Source organism: Saccopteryx bilineata, chromosome 5 (genome assembly GCF_036850765.1).
Source record: "Saccopteryx bilineata isolate mSacBil1 chromosome 5, mSacBil1_pri_phased_curated, whole genome shotgun sequence".
In the NCBI taxonomy this organism is placed as follows: domain Eukaryota; kingdom Metazoa; phylum Chordata; class Mammalia; order Chiroptera; family Emballonuridae; genus Saccopteryx; species Saccopteryx bilineata.
The window spans coordinates 10,917,835-10,938,325 of record NC_089494.1 but is presented as its reverse complement, the minus strand read 5'-3'; the positions used below and the strand labels follow the sequence as shown (position 1 = coordinate 10,938,325).

Sequence of the window (20,491 nt, the reverse complement as noted above, 5' to 3'; positions counted from 1 at the left end):
TTTTTAATCCAGTGAGAGGAGGGGAGGCAGACACATTTTCGCATGCTCCCTGCCTTTGGTTCCCCAGCAAGCCCACTGGGGGGGGGTGCTCTGCCCATCTGGGGTGTTGCTCCGTTGCTCAGCAACTGAGCTCTTCCAGGGGCGGAGGTCACTGAGCCATCCTCAGCACCCACCAGAGCCCAGCTTGCTCTAATCGAGCCATGGTTGAGAGAGAGAGAGAGAGAGAGAGAGAGAGAGAGAGATGAGAAGGGGAGAAGAGTGGAGAAGCAGATGGTTGCTTCTCCTGTGTGTCCTGACTGGGAATCAAACCTGGGACTTCGACAAGCTGGGCCAAAGCTCTACCGCTGAGCCAACCAGCCAGAGCCAGAGATTCATCCCGACACCTCTTTTCAGACATGAAATTTATTTCTTGATGATCACTGCAGACACTCTCTGCACTTGGAGGTGATGTCATCAATGCCTTCATCTTCTTTCAGAGTCTCCTGTCAGACCTCAGGATAGTTCCCCAAGGGGACATCTGCCAACCTGACTTTTCTTAAGTTGTCACTGAACTCTGGCCAACTATACATCTTTAGATTGATCAATATGTAGGCATATGTCTATATATTTATAACATATTTGTATTGTAATCTATGGCATATTCTGTTAGAATATAGAACTGCATAGCTTTATAGGAATGGAACAGAGGGAAGAAGAGGCAGGAGAGAGGAAGGAGAGAGGATAACCAGTGGGTACAGAACATTCCCGGGCGCTGAGCCCGCTGCCATGTGCTCCACGCACATCCTGCCCCCCTTGAATAATTTGGGGAAAGAATCTTCTCCTCAGCCCTAAGCCATGCCTGGTAACCTGCCTCTTTCATGAATGGTTCTTCCAACCAGTAGCCGTTCATTCTCATTCAAGGCTGTAAACCGCTCAGTGCACAACCAGCCATTCACTCAGCTTAGGGTCACATCTCCTGAATGTGTGATAACAGCCTCGGCTTCTAGGACTAAACACATAGAAAGTGCCCATCCCCTCCGCCATGACACCTACCTGGACCCACCCCGACGCCCTGTGGCAGGCTGATGCCGCACAGCGACCGTGTCTTTGGGTCACTGATTTATTTGGGGTAAATTGATTGAGTGCAAATCAGATCTTATTAATCTTCCTGTGTGCTCACTTGGCATATCTCCTGACACACAGTAGATGTTCAGTAAGCATCTGTCGAGTGAGTGAGCGAGTGAACGAATGAGGGAATGAGAAAACGTGGAAGGTGGAGGGGCAAGGAAACGAAGGAGTGGAGAAGAAGCTATAAAAGGGAACGAATGGACTACTCCTTCCATTCCATGTCACATCTGTCTGTGATAGATTTATAGCAAGATCTGGGGAAGTTAGAGGTATCCATTTATATATAAATAATTCAGTGCCTGACTGAATTATTTCAGTGGCGCAGTGGATAAAGCGTCGACCTGGAAATGCTGAGGTCGCCGGTTCGAAACCCTGGGCTTGCCTGGTCAAGGCACATGTGGGAGTTGATGCTTCCAGCTCCTACCCCCTTCTCTCTCTCTGTCTCTTTCTCCTCTCTCTCCCTTTCTGTCTCTCTCTCCTCTCTAAAAATGAATAAATAAAATAAAATAAATTAAAATAATTCAAGTGCTAATTATTATCCACTCATTAAAACAAGCCCTCAGTGGACTCCTTAGGAGACAGAAGTTAGTTGGTTCCATTTTATTTGGTTAGTATCAGTACTTGAAATGACAGTCATTCTAATTTTAAAATCTAAACCTTGGGTTGATGCAAGTGACCCATATGCTCTTGCACCAACAAAAAGGGGGACTGCACCCCTACTTTCCCTCAGGATCTTATTTCCTAACCACCCGTCACAGTTCTGGCTTGATTTCTCTTCCAGTCTTCTCGCCTATTTATGAGCCAGTGTTCCAAGTTTGCACCAAAAGAACACGCAGACCGTCCTCATCTGCCAGATCTGGATATTTACTGCAATCAGTCTGAAATGATCGTACATTTTTAGGACTACTTTGTTATTTCTATGCATTTTGATCTTCCACTTAAGCCGCCAAGATTGATGGCTTCAGGGACTTGGCTGGGGGTGCACTGCCCCCGTTTCTGCCAACTCTCCGTTGTCACGGCAACACGTCCAGATCCTGGCCCACCATGGCCCCAGCCCCTCGCCCTTGTTGAACTGGCCGCCCCTTATCTGACCCAGTGTTATCTCCCTACATCTGGGTAAGGTTTTAAGGACTATTTTTCCTTTTTACTGAAAGCCCTTTATCAATCCCATCTCTAAATCAGAGCTGTTCATGCATAAAACAGATACAGTGCAGATGAGAGGCAATTAGGCTAACAAAGCACATTCCTGAGTAATGAGGATTTTTACTCACTTCTGTGGGTATCCTCCTGCTAACAGTCATCATTTAAGGCTGCGTCACGCGGCCCTCCCAGGACGGGGCTCTGCCTGCACTAGAGGATCCGACCTCCACTCCCACCGCTGTAATGGAACCCTAGCTTCCACATGTGTTAGCCAGGAGACCCCTTGTGGTCAGAGTTCCACTCTAAGGTTCCCTTCTGTCCTAGGGCCTGAACGCACGACTGTATCCCCACAGGCCTCGACACAGTTTATACTTTTAATGAAGGGACCAACTGGTCCCTGCTTTTTTTGGGGAGGGGGACTTTCCCAGTGTCAGCCTAGAAAGTTCCACATCCTGACACACCCCTCAGTCCCAGGCAACCTGGGGCAGCTGGTTACCCTGGCAAAGAGAGACCTACCTGATGACTAGAAATAATGGCTGAGCAAAGTTGAAAACTGATCAAAACAGATTCTGAAATACAATTTAACTTTTTTTAAATTCGGAATATTCATGGGTGCCTTCTGAAGGACTGCGCAGGAGCCTAAGACACGGTCCCCTGACCCACGGAGCGCCAGTCCCCGGAGGTACTGAGTGACAGGCACTGAGTGAGACCATGCAGAGCCAGAGAGCAACAATCTCTGTGGGCGTGGGGCAGGAGGGGAACGCTAGTCCTAAAAAGGGGGGTGGGGGAGGATGTGCCTGCGATTCTCACAGTCTAAGGTACATGGCATTTCTTGGCTGGTAAAAGATATTCTAAGGTATTTCATTTTTTATGAAATACTTTACCTGCCACCAAACAAAACAACTCAATCCACATTATTGACAGTCACTGTCACGCCACAGAACGGTCTTTCGATTCCCATTATTCCGATCCTACGTGAATACCCAGCAAGGAACCATCTTCCTCGTAGAGGGCTGGTGCAGTCGAAAATTTAAATTTAGGACTCAAGCCATGTTTAGCATATGTTTAAGTTAAAGTTTCAGTCTGAACGAACACAAGCAGGACTCAGAAGCCATATGGCCCGTGCTAGCAGAGCAAACAACTTTTCGAGTTCAGCAGCTGGTTTGTTCAAACAAGAAAATCAGGCCCCTCGACTTTTTAGCACATACTTCAAATATTTAGTTTCTCAGTTCAAAGTGTTTCTGCTGGCGTGCGCCTCGTCTTTATGCCAGCGGGATAAAGTGCAACAGTGGGTTTATATGGTCGGCGGTTTAATTTTTAGGGACGTGTTCCCACTGTTGTGTTTCTCCCCCCCCCCCAAGCCGGCTGTTCACCGGGGTCTTTCGCAGTGAAACAGCGGCACCGCGTGGTCAGGAGGCACATTGCCACACCCGTCTGCCCCCTGGCGTGAATACTTGGGCTGGATATATCATATTTATGTCCTCACCTTCTCTTCTCAACTGACTTATCATTTCAAAGCACAGACTTATGTGATTGTAGGACTGCCTTTCAAGTAAGTAAGTGGGCTATTTGATCCGATTCATTGGCTATTCGTTTTGTAAAATAACATATCATCGTGAAGCAATGCCATCAAGGCAAACTAATCGAAGGAAAGGGAGAATCAACCATGGTAAGTGGAGCTTTGTCGTTTTAGGCAAACTGGGTGTATATGTTGTTAGGGCACCCAGACACTCGGAAGTCCTGGCTGTCTGACTGAGTCAGAAGGACGGGAGGACTCAGGAATGCCACAGGCGTGGTGAGGTTAAATCATCTTCCTGACAGACATCCACAAAAGTGTGAGAGAAGACCCAGCAGGGCTGTAGGGATTGATAGGTGCAGGGAACGGCCACAAACATCAGAGGAACTCTTCAAATAACACCGTTCTCATTTCGCTTGAAGCCTTACGTTGATCACAGATCCACTGGGCTACACATTACTGAAAATGCCAAGGCAGAGGGAGAAAAGCAATACCAAGAAGTCTTGTGATAAGAGCCTTCCGCATCAAGTTATTTGGCTGCCTACAAACACCTGCGTACCAACCTTTTAACATGGAAGGCTTCCCTCTCTGCAGAACTGCTCCAGGTGACACATCACATTACTACTGGCTAGAAAGCCGCAGTTATCTGAAAGCTAGTTCTCTGATGAGTGAAGAGGTGGGAGTGTGGAAAACCATCAGATTTTCAAAACAATAATATGATTAAAGCCAAAGGAAAGGATTCCCAACTCTTCCAAGGGGAGGTACCTTTCATTTTACCAAAACTTAATGTACGTATGAGTCGATCAGCACAGGCAAGTGGAAGGAGAGGGAAGAAAGAGGAGACAGTGGGAACCTGGTTACATAGATCTACCAGGTAAGGTCTGTACCTGCAACTGCTGATTGAGGTGGAGACCTTCATTTTTGTAGCTACTAGCTCATTTGTTCATCCTTCCGTTCGTCCACTACCTTCATGTTTTAATGTATTCATAAATTTAAAAAATACAATAACCAACCAATGGACTTATTTGGTATCAACTGAGTGCCAAGGATATAAAAATAGCCCTTTCTTTTAAAAAAATCATGTTCTACTTGGTGAGAAAGACCTCTAAACAAGCAAATGTCATACAATATAATTGTTACGCTAGACCGGTTCTTAACCTAAAGTCATCAGAAAATACATAATGCATATCAGGTATTTACATTCCAAATCATAACTGTAGCAAAATTACAGTTATGAAGTAGCCACCAAAACTATTTTTTGGTTTGGGGTCACCGCAACATGAGGAACTGTATTGCGGGGTCATGGCATTAGAAAGGTTGAGAACCACTGAGCTGGAGGTACACAGAAAGTACCCACGGGAAAAATACTTTTTCTGAAATGAGAGAAATGAACTGAAAAGGAGTAAGTACCAGAGATGAATGGGGGAGGGCATAAAGATGTGTTTAAAATAAATCATATAATTATATTACATTATATTAACCAGACCAACATTATAAACTCTCTACTATACCTTTAAAGACCAAAAGACCCAACCAGGAATAAATGTTTCTTTATCAAAGATAATGAATACTACTTCATCTATAGCATCTTAATTTTCTTTCTCTCCCTTCCATTTATCACAACTGATAAGTCTATATATATATTTACAGGTATATATTTAATATGTCTTTCCTACTAAACTATGATGAGCTCCATGAAGCTTTTTCTAAAATAAATAGCATGTCTATTTTCTTCAAAATCTTGTACCTAGCCTGACCTGTGGTGGCGCAGTGGATAAAGCGTCGACCTGGAATGCTGAGGTCGCCGGTTCAAAACCCTGGGCTTGCCTGGTCAAGGCACATATGGGAGTTGATGCTTCCTGCTCCTCCCTCCCCCTTCTCTCTCTCTCTCTCTCTCTCTCTCTCTCTCTCTTACACACACACTCTCTCTCCTCTCTAAAAATTAATTAAAATTTTTTTTAAAAAAAAAATCTTGTACCTAGTATCTGGAACCTAGGACATAATAGGAGCTTAACTATCTGGGGAGAGAATAAGTGAACGGACGTGAACACTATGGAAAACACTGGGGAGAATGCCTTCCAAATATGAGACAGTAACACGATCATTTCAGTGCAAGGCAGGACAGGAGACTAGACGAACCCTGTCTCAAGCCCTGAAGAAAGAACAGGAAGGTGCTAGTGACATCTGTGCGGAGGAGCCAGGACCAAGAGCAACGTCACTGTGGTGCTGGAAAGGCACTGTGAAATTGCCCTCATTGACCTGCATCTTTCTGACGGGTCAGGCTTCCTTTTGACTTACCTTTTATCCCCGGAAGACCAGGTGTCCCTGGATACCCTATGAGGCCTCTTGGTCCAGGGTCGCCCATTTCTCCTGGATGTCCCATTGGCCCAGGCATCCCTTGATTACCTGAGGATGACAGGCAGGTTTTGCAGATGATACTTAAGTTATATTCGCTGAGGAGGTCATCTGTGTTCTTAGTACATGAGGCATTTTAACCAGCAACGCTGTTTTATTACTTTTTCTTTTTAGACCTCCTAACTCTAAGGGAGAAAAACACACTTAACCTCAGAGGAAGAAAAGACACTTTTGAGCTATTAGTTGCTAATGAGGATTTTAAACTCTCACTTTATTCTGAATTGGCTGAAAGAGGAGCCACGGAAGTGTGGTGCTGTATGTGTGATCTTTACCTTCAATGTAAAGGAGAAAAGAAAACTCGCACCCTGAATGGCAGGTACATCAGGAAGGGCTGGGGAGGAGCTTCTATTGGTCACGCCTTCCCTTTGTACCTGACACCCTGCTAGGCCCCTTATAGGTGCTGGCTTCATTTACTCCCTGACCAACCCAGTAAGACAAGGTTGGCTCCAGCTGACGGGTAAGGAATAGGCAACTTTAGGTGACTTGTTCAAGGTTACAGGTTTGGCAAATGGCAAAACCAGAGCGGAACCCAAGTCAAAGTGAAAGCTGGCTCTTTCTGATACACCAAGAGATAGATAGTGCTCAGAAGGTTCCAGGCTTCCTTTCAAGGTACCTGGACATCCTGGTGGTCCAGAGGGGCCAGGCAGCCCTGGCCTTCCTGGTGGTCCTCTGAGCCCTGGGACCCCCGACCAGCCCTTCTCTCCTGGGGCTCCAACATGCCCTAAATAAAAAAGGATAAAAAAATCTGGGTAGTCATCAACTGCTCTTCAAGACATTGACTCTATAAAACCTCCAACTTGAGCTCTCGCTATTCTTTCCTACTCTTACTTTTTTACATTAACAATTTTTCTATTTAAAAGATAACATTAAGGAAAAGTAGAAAACAAAACACCTATAGTCCAGTCCCACCATCTTACACAATGTTTATATGCATACGAAGTGCAAATAATACAATTTTATATTCTGATTTTTTAAAAATTAGCATTGAGTCATAAGTAATTTTCCAAGTGTGTCCTTATTTTTGCAATCATTGTTTTTAAATGACTGGCTGATAGCTTACTGAGTTCATCTAAATTAAATTAATCAATTTCATTTTTTTTCCCCCAACTATCTGCGACTCACTTAAGTGTTTTCTCTTTGCTACTATGCATAATGATCTTTACACATCTTTAATAAATGTTTCTATTATTAAATTATTTCCTTAGGAAAATTCCTAGGAGAAGAATTTCTAGGTAACATAGTATAACATTCTGGGTCTTTTTATTCATTTAAAAATGCCAAGGTATTTTAAAGTAAATCACAGACATCAGGGCATTCCAACCCTGAATACTTCAGGAGGTGCGTCTGAAAAATAACGTTTTCTTAACACAGTCAAAATAACATGATCACGGCCAAGAAAACTAATGACGATCCTTAATATCATCTAATACTCATTCCATACTTGAATTCCCCAACTGACCCCTTAATATCCTTCACAGCTAGTTTGTACATGCCGGGTTCATTCCAAAAGGACACGTGGCATCTGGTGGATACGTCCCTTAAGTTTTTTTTTAAAAAAAGACCTACTACAGTCCCTTACTCAGGACAGCGACTTGCAGAAAAGAATAGTTGGTTGTTCTCCAGCCTTCCTGCACAGACAAGTTGACCTTGGGTCCCTGACAGAGGCTGCCGGAGGGTTCGGATGGGAGCTCCACCGACTCCGCCATCATAGACTCCACCCACCGCTCAGCCTCGCTTGTCCAAGAGCCGGGCACGCGCTCATGGAGGCCTTTGGAGTTTACTGGTTTGTTTTCTTGCTAACTTAGTCAGGGTTAAATGATATTCCAGACTTACGTTAATGTACATGTCTTTGATGACTAGAGGAGATGACCGTTTCCCCATGCGTATTTCCAATGTGTGACTTCCAATGTGTGACAAGTCATAGTTATAGGATGAAGTAACAGTCTGGGCTAATTGAATTCACAAAGGAATTTTATGCCTTTGTATTTACAAATCCATGGAGTTGGGGGAGGGGGAGCGGAAACAGTCATTATGTATTAAAACACACATGAAACGAGACTAGCTTAGTCTATACCTGTTCCCTGACCAAGTTTATGATCGATGAGCCTCTCTCCGTGTTATTTTATTTGCCCTGAAAACATTTCTGCAGGGAAGAGGAGGCAGCATTATTCTCATCTCCGAATGAAGGGACTGAAGTATTTAAAGGCTTGCCTCCCCGATCTCCGTCGTAGCAAGAACAGAACCTCCGAGTTCATCTGTGCTGTTCCACTCTGAGTCGGAGGGGGGCGGTAGAAGAGGCCCCCGCACAACCAGACACAGCCCTGAGACAGGCAGCGGGCAGCGCTGTGGCTCCTCCTCCGGCTCCTGCACAGTCAGTGCAGCTCCACCACCACCCCGCACAAGGAGACACAGCCCTGAGACAGGCAGCCGGCAGCGCTGTGGCTCCTCCTCCGGCTCCTGCACAGTCAGTGCAGCTCCCCCCCCCCCCCCCCCCCCCCCGCCCTGCTCCGCACAACCAGACACAGCCTTGAGACAGGCAGCGGGCAGCGCTGTGGCTCCTCCTCCGGCTCCTGCACAGTCAGTGCAGCTCCCCCCCCCCCCCCCCCCCCCCCCCCGCCCTGCTCCGCACAACCAGACACAGCCCTGAGACAGGCAGCGGGCAGCGCTGTGGCTCCTCCTCCGGCGCGTGCACAGTCAGTGCAGCTCCCCTACCCCACCCCCCGCCCCAACCCGCACAACCAGACACAGCCCTGAGACAGGCAGCGGGCTGCGCTGTGGCTCCTCCTCCGGCGCGTGCACAGTCAGTGCCGCTCTTTCCAATCAGTGGGAATCACAGAGTTAGGTTAACACTGAGCAGGTGAATAACATAAAGACGTCCTTTTAAAATTTTAGGCTCGAGTGTATAGCATATGGGAAAGGGAGCAATTTAAAGGGTGCTAACCACAGGAGACCAGGGAAGTTCCACGAGGGCAAATTTTCTTGAAAAAGTTAGCCTAAGTGTAATGTAACGCAGATTTATGTTTATTTTTTTATTAAAGTATTAATACAAAAGGGCCCCACTTAAGACTACTTTCTGTTTACAGAATCTTACTATCTTCGGGTTCACAAAAGATACCACTAAGTGTAAAAAAAATCTGTTAATGTTTTGCTGACTGCTGTTGCTGATGACAATGACCTTTGACATTTGCCTAGCAATTTTCAGTTTACACACTGCTCTCAAGGAATCCCATTTGGTCCTCTGGACAACCCTGCAGTGCGCATAGGGCCAGTTTCCAGGGGAGCAAGCCGACTGCAGAGACGGTAAGCAACTGGCCAGGACCACGTGCACAGTAATCACAGAGGTTCACCTTAAACCACTTTCTCTCTCTGAGACTTCTCAGTCTGGTCTTGACTATGAACCCCTACAATGTTAACCTCAAAACTATTTCCCCTCCCAATGTTACACCTAAGCTATACATTATCATTAAAATATTATATTATCTAAACATATCTGACCGCATCAACAGCAGAAGACCTATAAGAAAGAGGGAAATAAAGCCATTGTATTAGCTTGTTTTTCTGTTAGACTTCCGTTTGAGCGATCATGTGGTGTAAGAACAAAGAAATAAAATGTCCCATCGTCATTCTGCTCAGGTGTTCTTTTGTTGTAGGGAATGCAACACGGCTATTGCCAGAGAGAATTTCAAGATAATGCACCAAAAAATATTAGTATGGGATGCTTTAATTTACAAGGGACCCATCTAATTACACACTTGGATTCCTAACCTGTCCACTGTCAGCAAGATGACAGTGGGCATAACTTATTTAACCAATCATCTGTGGATGGACAATGGTCTTCCTCGGGCAGTGCACATCCTTGTGGGAGCATCTTAGGACACTTGTCTGATTGTTGACTTAAGATAAATTCCCACGAGTGGAATTACTAAGTCCAAGAGTATGCATCCTTTGTCAGTGGTGGGTCACCTACTGTCACCAGCCACAGCTTCCTCGACTGGAGGGCAGCAACTCACTGGTATGTCCAATCTGTTCTGAGGGATTACCCATCACTTGTTCCTGATAAACAAGGGACCATTCTGAATAACATGGATTTGTTATTGGTGCTGAGGTTTTTCATTTGTTTGGTTTGTTTTTCAGTCAATGATCTATTTACTAATTGAGGTCTCCAGCGGTATCGTAACAATGGCCAGCCTCACTGGCCTTCACGTATGCTTTTCTAAATATAGGAAAGAAAGGGCTGGAATGGAAAACCCACAGCTATACTCTGTGTGAGTGGTTATTGCTAAGGTACCATTTTTAATTATAGATCTGCAAACTAGTCCAGGTTTTAATTGCTCTCAAAAATTATTTTCTACTTTGTCAAAATCTGGGCATATCTGGGGATTGTATTGTCATGTCAATATCATCGGTCATGGGGGCCATGGTGGGAAAAAGTCGTGAATTTCCGGTGTGTAATCCTGGTTTCCTCCTTGGCCAGGCATGCCATGCTATGTGTATACACGATCTTACTGTGCAAAAAGGGAAGGAAATATTGAGACCATCACTGCTGACTTGGAGGAAGAAGTAATTGTTCTATTTTTCAAACCAAACATATTCTTTTTTGTTTTAGTAAGAAAAATATGGAGCTATATACCTGGACATCCAGGGCTACCCCGTTCACCCTTTGGACCAGGTGGGCCGAGCTGACTCGCAAAGTCACCTTTGCTTCCTGAAAGTGATAAAATGCACATAACATTATTTAAGAGAATTTAATTGTGTCTCATACAAGTGACTTAATAACTTTTGTGACATTTGTCTTTATAGTAGTCTATCTTTAAAAATTCCAGGGGAGGATTTTTGAAAAAAAAAATGCTTTGTTTTGCTACATAAATACAAGTGGAAACAAGGATGCAAAATGTATTAAAATGCATATATACAATTTTATAATTGATAACAATTATGGGAAACTATAAATCTTAGTAAATTTCAATATTTTAATTTTCTAAAATAGTTTCAAATTTAGGCAACTACTGTATTTTTTTGCTCCATAAAATGCACCTGACCATAAGACATAGCTAGGGTTTTAAAGAGGAAAATAAGAAAAGAAAATATTCTCAACCAAATGGTGTGTTAAAATATTTAATAAAATACCATTTTTTTTTTGCTCCATAAGATGCACGGACATTTTCCCCTCCACTTTTGAGAGGGGAAAAGTGTGTCCTATGGAGCAAAAAATATGGTATTTAAAAAATTCCTTGGCAAGGGGTGACTACTTCCTTACATTGTGTTTTTGAAACAAAAAGAAATGTTCAACTGCCACAGTCACATTTCAAACTTTCTGCAAGGAAGCTCAACGTAAGTGTCTTTGTAAAAACAAAATCAAAGTTATACTTTATTAACGATTTCACTAAAGGTGACACATTTAAAGACTACTGTTGGCAAAGACTCCCACAGTCCCACAGAGCTATTCCACACTGCTGCGGAAGGCTTCCAGACACAAGGACTTGTGTCATAGCTGGGAGCCAGTCGTAAATGGAGGACTCAGAATGGTGGGGTAGGGAAGGGTTGCAAGAGAAAAAGAGAGCTAATTAGGCAAGTATTATAGAACCTGCCCACGAACACCACTTTCTAAAGGGTCCCACCCACACCCTGCAGAAGGTTCTCTTCTACAGCGCCATCTGGCGCTACACATAATTATGGGTAATTATTTGAGGCATAGGAATCTGGCCTATCCCCAGCCAGCCAATCTTTCCTTGAGGAGTTGACATAAAAAGTGAGAATCTGCCCTGGCCGGTTGGCTCAGCGGTAGAGCGTCGGCCTAGCGTGCGGAGGACCCGGGTTCGATTCCCGGCCAGGGCACATAGGAGAAGCGCCCATTTGCTTCTCCACCCCTCCGCCGCGCTTTCCTCTCTGTCTCTCTCTTCCCCTCCCGCAGCCAAGGCTCCATTGGAGCAAAGATGGCCCGGGCGCTGGGCATGGCTCTGTGGCCTCTGCCTCAGGCGCTAGAGTGGCTCTGGTCGCAATATGGCGACGCCCAGGATGGGCAGAGCATCGCCCCCTGGGGGGCAGAGCACCGCCCCTGGTGGGCGTGCCGGGTGGATCCCGGTCGGGCGCATGCGGGAGTCTGTCTGACTGTCTCTCCCTGTTTCCAGCTTCAGAAAAATGAAAAAAAAAAAAAAAAAAAGTGAGAATCTGAGGTCGCGGGTTACTGAGGCGAAAAGCAAAAAGATGATCATGAGGTAGATTACCATCATACCCTGACGCGGAACAGGCTGGAGTGCAATCCACATGTATACAGAAAGATCCCGAAAGGACACTACATAGAGAGTCGTGAGTGATGAAACCAGCTGGTACGCAGGTAAGTAAGAAAACAGACCATGGAGAATGGCAGAAGAGTCTCAAGAGAGAAAACCCCGCTGGCCTAAAGTCCAGGTTTCCATTAGTCTTATGGTCAGGGAGAACTTGTCTCCTCAGTGTGGGTTCCGGGAGATCCCTTTTCTCTGGATACCTTGGGACCCTTGGGTGCATTTCAGTTCCTTGCAAATGGAGCCTGATACAAGGGCGAAGAAAGTAAGAAGTGTGTTTGTTCTTTGAGAGAAGCGAAGGGACTATAATAAATTTATAAGGAAGTAGAAGAGGAGAGTGCGTTCTGAATCCTGAAGCTAAAAAATGTCAACGACGTAAATGTCCCTCTTTGTAACCCTCTCTGAAGGAGAGATCTTTATTATTCTTTCTGAGTAAGTGTGCACACAGCTGATTTTTTTTCTTACAGCAATTATCGTATCATTTATGTAGTGTCAAAGAGGAGAGCACGTATCACTGGTAATGAGGAAGAGGATGTTTGAGGTGGTTCATTCATTAGTATTTTACATTTTAAAGGTTTTTAAAAATACTATTAAAATAAAATATAACTGCATAGCATACCTGTGAATTCACAGAGAGTGGAGTTAAAATCATTCTAAAGTAGATTTAAAAAGAATATTAACCCAGTGGCATGGAAAAATATTAGCCCAATGACACAGAAAAATAATAAAAATACTAAAGGCTTTATGCAAACGTTGCAATTTAAGATAGCCTGATTTCTGTTTATTTGCTTATTTATATGGATGGAGGTTTAATGAAATCGTGAAGGACATTTTTGACTTTGGGTCAACCTTCTATTTCTGTTTCCTGGAAACATAATAAAAGTAGAATGGAGCTTATGTTGCAAGGCACAAGGTAAACCGAGGTCTGCCATTTGTTTGGTAAATAAAGCTCTACTGGCACTCAGCCACACCCCTTTGTGCGTTGTCTATGACTGCTTTCCTGCACAGCGGAGTAGCTGTGACAGAGACCACACACTGAAAATACTACAACCTGCCCTTTGAAGAAAACATATTGGCTGATCCCTTGGCTGATGGTGCTTTACATGTGGGTCAGGAATTCGTAAGTGAACTACTAAGACCTGGTGGGCGAGAAGTCATGGCTTTGGCCTAAAAGCCATACCTGTGGAGTCCTTAGAAGAGATCCTGGCTTCTGTGGGGCATGGGGCTTCTAAGCCAAGGGGACAGTGCGCAATCCCTGTGGATCCGATGTCATTCCCCCCGAGCTGTCACTTAGGGAGCTGCAGTCACTACCGGGACCGCTGCAAGGACTCCCCCTGAGTGGGAAAACCGGATGTGCCCTAGAGGCTGGTTTCTATCGGGTACTCTCTTGGATCTGAATGACAGGTGGAGATGCCTTGGGTCTTGAGTGTTTGACTACCTGGAAGAGTCCAGAAAGAACCCCTGGTGTTGCAATTTGTTTGTGCCTTGCTTTTCACGCAAAAGGCGCTTGCTTACAAGGTTACAAGCACCCAGGACTATGAGATTGATGGCGGGCTGCTGTATTTCCAAGCTGTACCTTTAGGTCCTCTTGTTCCATCCCTTCCTGAAAGTCCAGGGGGCCCCGGAGAACCTGGCTCACCCTGATAATTCAATGAAACAGAAGTAAAACCTTAATTGGATTTCACATACAAACGACACCGGCATGACACGATCCAGTTATCACTTCCCACAACCAATGTGATGTTTATAATTTGCGGGCGGTAAAGAAATTTGGACATGCATTGCAGGCATATTACTACATGTGTCTAGCTTTCAAAAGTTGATACAACTTCTCCAGAATTAGAGGTACAGCATGCAGTTCTCAATACTTGATGGCCAGGCAGTAACTGCAACACATCACTTGAATTTCTTAGTTTGAAATGAACAAGTTGATACTAAATGAAATATTATCAGAAATCATTTCATACCAAAAACCTTAAAAGTCTATTCTATTCCAAGAGATGAGTAGCAAATTATATCATATGTTTTCCAGAAGTTGTGATTAAGTTGGTTATATTAAGTTGGAAACTACACTTAATGTACCCTGTGGGAAACCAGGGGGTATTTTATTCATAATTGTTAGGACCAAGTCAACGTGTTTACAGAGAAATCTGTGATCTCTACTGGTTAGGCAGGCTTAGAAACCAGAATGTGGGTCATTTTTCAGATGCCTCTTTAGTGCAGCAGCCATCGTGGGGCAACTCCCTTTGGAGCTTTTTTAATGAGGCTGGGAGAGTATGTGGAGTGACTTGGTCATCCAGGTCATGGAAACCAGGCACTGATCAGAAATTACAGTTGCACCATGGCCTTCCGGAAGTCTCCATTCTTCCCTTGGCCAACCCCTTAATTCTAAAAACCGGGGCAAGGGTGATGACATCCACTGGCAAATTATGACCCCTTCTTGGCATCCTGAGAGTAGAAGGTTTTATTACTGCTTCCCTCCCAGAATAGCAGCCACTTACCTGTTCACCTGGAAATCCCGGAAACCCAATGACCCCTCTCGGCCCGGGTGAGCCCGGAGGGCCCGGTGGTCCAGGAGGCCCCGGTTGCCCGTTCTCACCGGGCTCCCCTCTGCGCAGTCCAGGTGGCCCATGTCTTCCTGGCTCCCCTCTCCTCCCTGGTGTCCCAGGACTGCCTTTGTCACCTGATGGGGTTGGAAGTATCAGAAGCCAATGTGAGGAGGAGTTCTTGGACTAGGGTTTGGGAACCCTAACTCCTGCCCTAAACCACATGGCGATGGCTTCTGGCTTCCGTGACCTGACTGTAGAAGAAACCGCCCCTGAATAGCCTTGCGATGCCCTAGGTTGGAGCAGCACACAGGATCATTTGTGTGAACATGCCTGTTTTCTAAGTGAAGAACTTACCCGGAGAAGTTGAAACGTTTGTCCCCTAACAACTAGGTAAGGAGAGAGCCAGGACAAGAACTCAGGTCTCGGGTAGGTTAAGTGTGAACTTGGGAAAGAGAACACAAAAGTGGAGGTCAGCATCCATGCTGTGTCCTGTCTGTGAGGCCAGCGGCCCAGGCCAGCAAACGCTAGTGAGAAAGGTCCATGGGGCCCAGCCCTCCCCATTCAAAATGCACCTTCTATAGAAGAATCCCAAAGGGTTCATATCAACATTGAAATCTGAGAACAGTCAGAATCACTTAGACAATCTTTGTGCTATTTCTTTTTTTTCTTTTGTGTGTGTGTGTATGTGTGTTTTGTACTATTTATTTTAATACTAGGCCCCCAAACCAGGGGTACTTTAAACCTGAAACAGTATTTGATGTATATCTTGTCATTAATCCTACTTTGGAATATCCAGATCTATAAATGCATATGAACTTTAGCTAAGTTGTAGCATGGAAAAGCAAGAAGAAAACCTAAGTTCACTAGTGTACATTTATGTCCAAAAAATGCCCTCTCCTGGTCTCAGGGTCACTGGGAAAGCTGCTGATACACACGCGTGTGGGAAGTATCTGTGAAGTTACCTTATTTGGTATGGTTAAAAAACACGAGTGGGTACCTTCTTGTCCCGGGAGTCCGTCATCTCCAGGAGGTCCAGGTTCTCCGGGTTTCCCCTTTCTGGAAACGATAGCCATTTCTCCTTCATCTCCTGGGGGTCCTCTCTCTCCTTTTATTAATTACACAAGAGCAAAACAGACAACCATCACACTCATGAGTCTTCCGTTATCCCTTCGTGACCAGTCGGCAAACCCCCATTCAATCTCCTGAACTGGCTTTAAGTTTATGGATTGCACAGTAACAACACTGTCTATTGATTTCCTAAAAGAAGGAAATCATACTTCCATACTTCTCCCAACTTGTCCAGTAACAGGGTCTGCGGTACAGTGAATGCTCGGTGAATATCTGCTAAACTCAACCAAGCCAGTCTCAGTCTTCAGTGAAAAAAAGACAGGCTTGAAAAGTTCCAGGTCTAAAACACATCCGTTTATCCTGTACAATCTGAACGGCCCATCTCATATTTTCCCTAGCTTCCCCTTCCTAGCCAGCCTCTATTATTTTCCTTCCATTACGACAACATACCCTTATTCTAAACTTGGTTCTCCACACAGAGAATTCCAAAAAAGAATGAAGAGTAAATGGTTTATCTGCCTGATTTTGTAAATACTGTCCAGTTGTAAACTGTGTCGGAGTGGCCCTTACCAACCAGCTTGATGAGAGCCAATGATTAACACTTCAAGAATTCTGGCAGCTTTAAATCAGCCATGCTGAGAGTATTTATGCCTCAGTGGGAGTACTTATGCCACGGTGGGAGTATTTACGCCACAGTGGGAGTATTTACGGCATGGTGGGAGTATTTATACCACCGTGGGAGTGTTTATACCACGGTGGGCTATTTATGCCATGGTGGGAGTATTTATGCAGTATTTATGCCACGGTGGGAGTATTTATGCCGTGGCGATCAGCAATCACTACAAGTCAGTAGTACATTTGTTTTACATTTAACTTTGGAGAACCAGTGTATCAACATATCACTGACATTAATCTAATTTTCTTACTTTTTTTAGTGGGATCATGTTTAGTAGTATAATAGCACAGCAAACATCATTTATCTCTGCAAGCAAAGAGTGACTCTAATTTCTTGATTCCACATAAATAATTTACAGGCTAGTAAAACAAAATAATAGTAGAATCAATCAACTGAGAAGTAAAAGTAACTTGAATTAACTATGAGACTATTTGCCCAAAGGGCTTTATGGTTTTACGTTATTTCTAAAAACTGACAAGTATTCATTCTCAACACTGGAAATGAAATGTTACTTTTACTCACGGCAGACTCATGGCTAAGTGGTAAAAGTACATATTTAACGTGATTTGGGAACATTTAAACCAGTGATTTTAAAACTTTTATTTTTATTTTTATTTATTTTTATTTTTTTTTTGTATTTTTCTGAAGCTGGAAACGGGGAGAGACAGTCAGACAGACTCCCGCATGCGCCCGACCGGGATCCACCCGGCACGCCCACCAGGGGCGATGCTCTGCCCACCAGGGGGTGGTGCTTTGCCCCTCTGGGGGGTCGCTCTGCCGCGACCAGAGCCACTCTAGCGCCTGGGGCAGAGGCCAAGGAGCCATCCCCAGCGCCCGGGCCATCTTTGCTCCAATGGAGCCTTGGCTGCGGGAGGGGAAGAGAGAGACAGAGAGGAAGGTGGGGGGTGGGGGTGGAGAAGCAAATGGGCGCTTCTCCTTATGTGCCCTGGCCGGGAATCGAACCCGGGTCCCCCGCACGCCAGGCCGACGCTCTACCGCTGAGCCAACCAGCCAGGGCCTAAAACTTTTATTTTTTTATACTAATAAAATCTTGGGTTTTTTTTTATTTTTCAATTACAGTTGACATTCAATAATTTTTTGATGAAAATTCTTATTTTAAATGAAGCTTGGGGAGGCTCAACTCAGAGCCCAGATGAAAGTGAACTCATTCTGTTTCAGAGGCTGGCAAACTACAGCCCAAGGGCCAAATCCCACCTACTACCAGTTGTACAATACACAAACCATGATTGGCTTTTACACTTCTAAGTCATTGGGAGAGAAACTCAAAGCAAGAACAATATTTTATGACATGTGAAAATGAAGTTCAAATTTCCACCTCCACAAATGAAATTTTATTAGCACCCAGCTATATTCCTTCTTTGTACATGTTGACAACGGCTGTTTTCCTGCTACAAAGGCCGAGGGGATTGGCTGCCACAGACACCATAGTGCCTGCAACACCTAAAATATTTATATATCTGGCTCTTTACAAAATAAATAAATAAATAAAACGTTAACTCTTTTTCATAAAAGAATTGGAACAGAATTTGGGAACCAAGATCCCTGCCTGCACCCCTTCCTAAAAGGTGAGAAGGTTCTTTGAAATTCCACAGCTATAAATTAAAGCACTTGTTAATTTTCTTCTATTCACAGAGCCATTTCATTTACACCCCAGCGTTATGGAATATGTTATTGAGAGGTAAGGAAAATGAATCTGTTTTCTAGAATTCTAAACCCAACAGCACAGAACTGAAAGGGAGCGGAGGGATGCAAGCTGCAGGGGGGGTCCATTGTATTTTTCAGATCTCATATATGTGGGTTCTGACCAAGCACCGGAAACCTATCGCTGTGCTGTTCGGTGCACTTACCTTTGGCACCGCGCATGCCCTGGTCCCCCGGGAAGCCGGGCCAACCCTTCTCTCCAACTTCTCCCTGTCTGCCCGGGCGTCCCTCGGGGCCTGGCTTTCCTCTCTCTCCGGGAAAACCCGGCAGGCCCGGCAGCCCCTGGGGTCCTGATGAAATAAAAGCACGAATGTTTCGGGGAACAGTTTAAAGGCTAGCATGGTTCCCTTATCTGGTGCTCCTGGGTTTGAATGGCAGGTGAATAGCCACTGCCAACCTCCTGCTATGTAATAGCCAGGTCTCCTACCCCATGGATCTCAAATGGAGGCCTTAGGTTTCTGAGTCCCAATCCCACAGTGGATTCGGGGAACTAGGTGAGAGGGAGGGTCTGGAGAAAGGGGGCGTGGTCCACCCAAACTAGGAGTCCATTAACCCTGACCCTGCAATTTCCTGGTTCTACCCACCTCACGGAGCAGAAGTATTTGGGGGTTCTACAGCCTTAACACCCCATCTACCAAAACGTTCTGCAGCTGGAAATATCAATACAGAGGACAAAAAGGAGGGAGGTGCCCCCAAGGGAAGGACCAAGTCAGGCTCAGATAACAGAACGTCGTACAGCGCAGCCTCTATTAACAGGCTTGGCCGGGCAGTGGATTTCAAGTTTAGACAATGGAGAAATCACCGGAAACTGTTACCCACCCTTGGGGCCTGGAAGGCCAGGTAGCCCATCATCCCCGAAGGGGCCTGGGATTCCTGGGGGTCCTGAGGGCCCCGCTGCCCCTGGCCTCCCTGGGGTTCCTGGGAGGCCCTTCATTCCAGCTGGCCCAGGAGGCCCCACGTCTCCGTGCTGTCCTTTCCACCCCGGGGGACCTGAGACAAAGCACAGTGACAGCGGAGGGAGAGGGCTGGAGTGCGGGTTCACACACGGGCAGGACCAAGCAGTCACGGAAGCGTCAGTCCTGTGCCCAGGGAGACAGAATTTAGCCACTGAAATAAGACTCGCAGCTCTCCGTCATTCTGCAAAAACATTTTTTTTCTGGCTGCTATAAAAAGAAGAGAAGAAATATTTCAAAATTTATTACTTGAATAAATATTTCCCAATAAGGATGCATGAATATTATAAAGAGGTTTTTTTTTTTAATGGAAATGGATAGCAGTAAAAACCAAAATGTTGTTTGTGTTTACTCTTGGGGGGGGGAGGGATAAAGAAGAAAACTTTCCAGGTTCTTCCGGAAGCTCTGGCCAAGTGAATGTGGTCAGGCTGTCAACTATGATGAGAGAAGTGTAGAAATCAGAGTAACAATATTATTACTGTTATTATTATAACATTATTGGTGCTAGAAATAAAGCAGGTTTTGCCCCAATCTCGTGTTGATTCTATGAGAGGGAATATTCCTACCTTTGGATAAATGCAATAGGATTTATGTAACAGGCAGCAACCTGAATGGTGAAATGAAGATTGTACTGGAAATCGCCCCCTGGAACTTTGTGTTAGGAAACACTCTTACATGGGTCTCTTCAAGCTCCTACATACATGTCTTGCTGGGTATGCCAAGGATACAAGGAGCTCTTTGCCTGAGCTATTTCTCAAGGTTACGTTTGCAGCAAGCAACTTTGACAGATGATATAGCACTTCCCCTAGTGCAGAAGGCAAGCTATCTTATTTTTATTTCCTTTAAGTGAGAGAGAGAGAGAAAGAGAGAGAGAGAGAGAGAGAGAGAAAGAAAAAGAGAGAGGGACAGAGAGAGAGAGAGAGACAGACAGACAGACAGAAAGTGAGAGAGATGAGAAGCATCAATTCTTTGTTGCGGCACCTTAGCTGTTCATTGATTGCTTTCTTATATGTGCCTTGACCAGGGAGCTCCAGCTGAGCCAGTGACCTTGAGCTCAAGCCAGT

At 45.0% G+C, this 20,491-nt stretch overlaps 1 protein-coding gene across 7 annotated transcripts in view; it reads right to left on the bottom strand.

Moving 5' to 3' along the window:
* The window catches only part of COL4A4 (collagen type IV alpha 4 chain), a 139,748-nt gene that overhangs the window by 27,798 nt on the left and 91,459 nt on the right, over positions 1-20,491 (bottom strand). For all 7 annotated transcript variants that reach the window (XM_066232820.1, XM_066232819.1, XM_066232822.1 and 4 more), the window contains exons 30-37: positions 19,294-19,464; positions 18,621-18,764; positions 16,006-16,113; positions 14,961-15,142; positions 14,036-14,099; positions 10,809-10,883; positions 6,792-6,899; positions 6,062-6,169 (exon numbers count right to left, since the gene is read on the bottom strand). In XM_066232820.1, the coding sequence (XP_066088917.1) occupies positions 6,062-6,169; positions 6,792-6,899; positions 10,809-10,883; positions 14,036-14,099; positions 14,961-15,142; positions 16,006-16,113; positions 18,621-18,764; positions 19,294-19,464 (960 nt within the window). The remainder of the gene's footprint in view (positions 1-6,061; positions 6,170-6,791; positions 6,900-10,808; positions 10,884-14,035; positions 14,100-14,960; positions 15,143-16,005; positions 16,114-18,620; positions 18,765-19,293; positions 19,465-20,491) is intronic.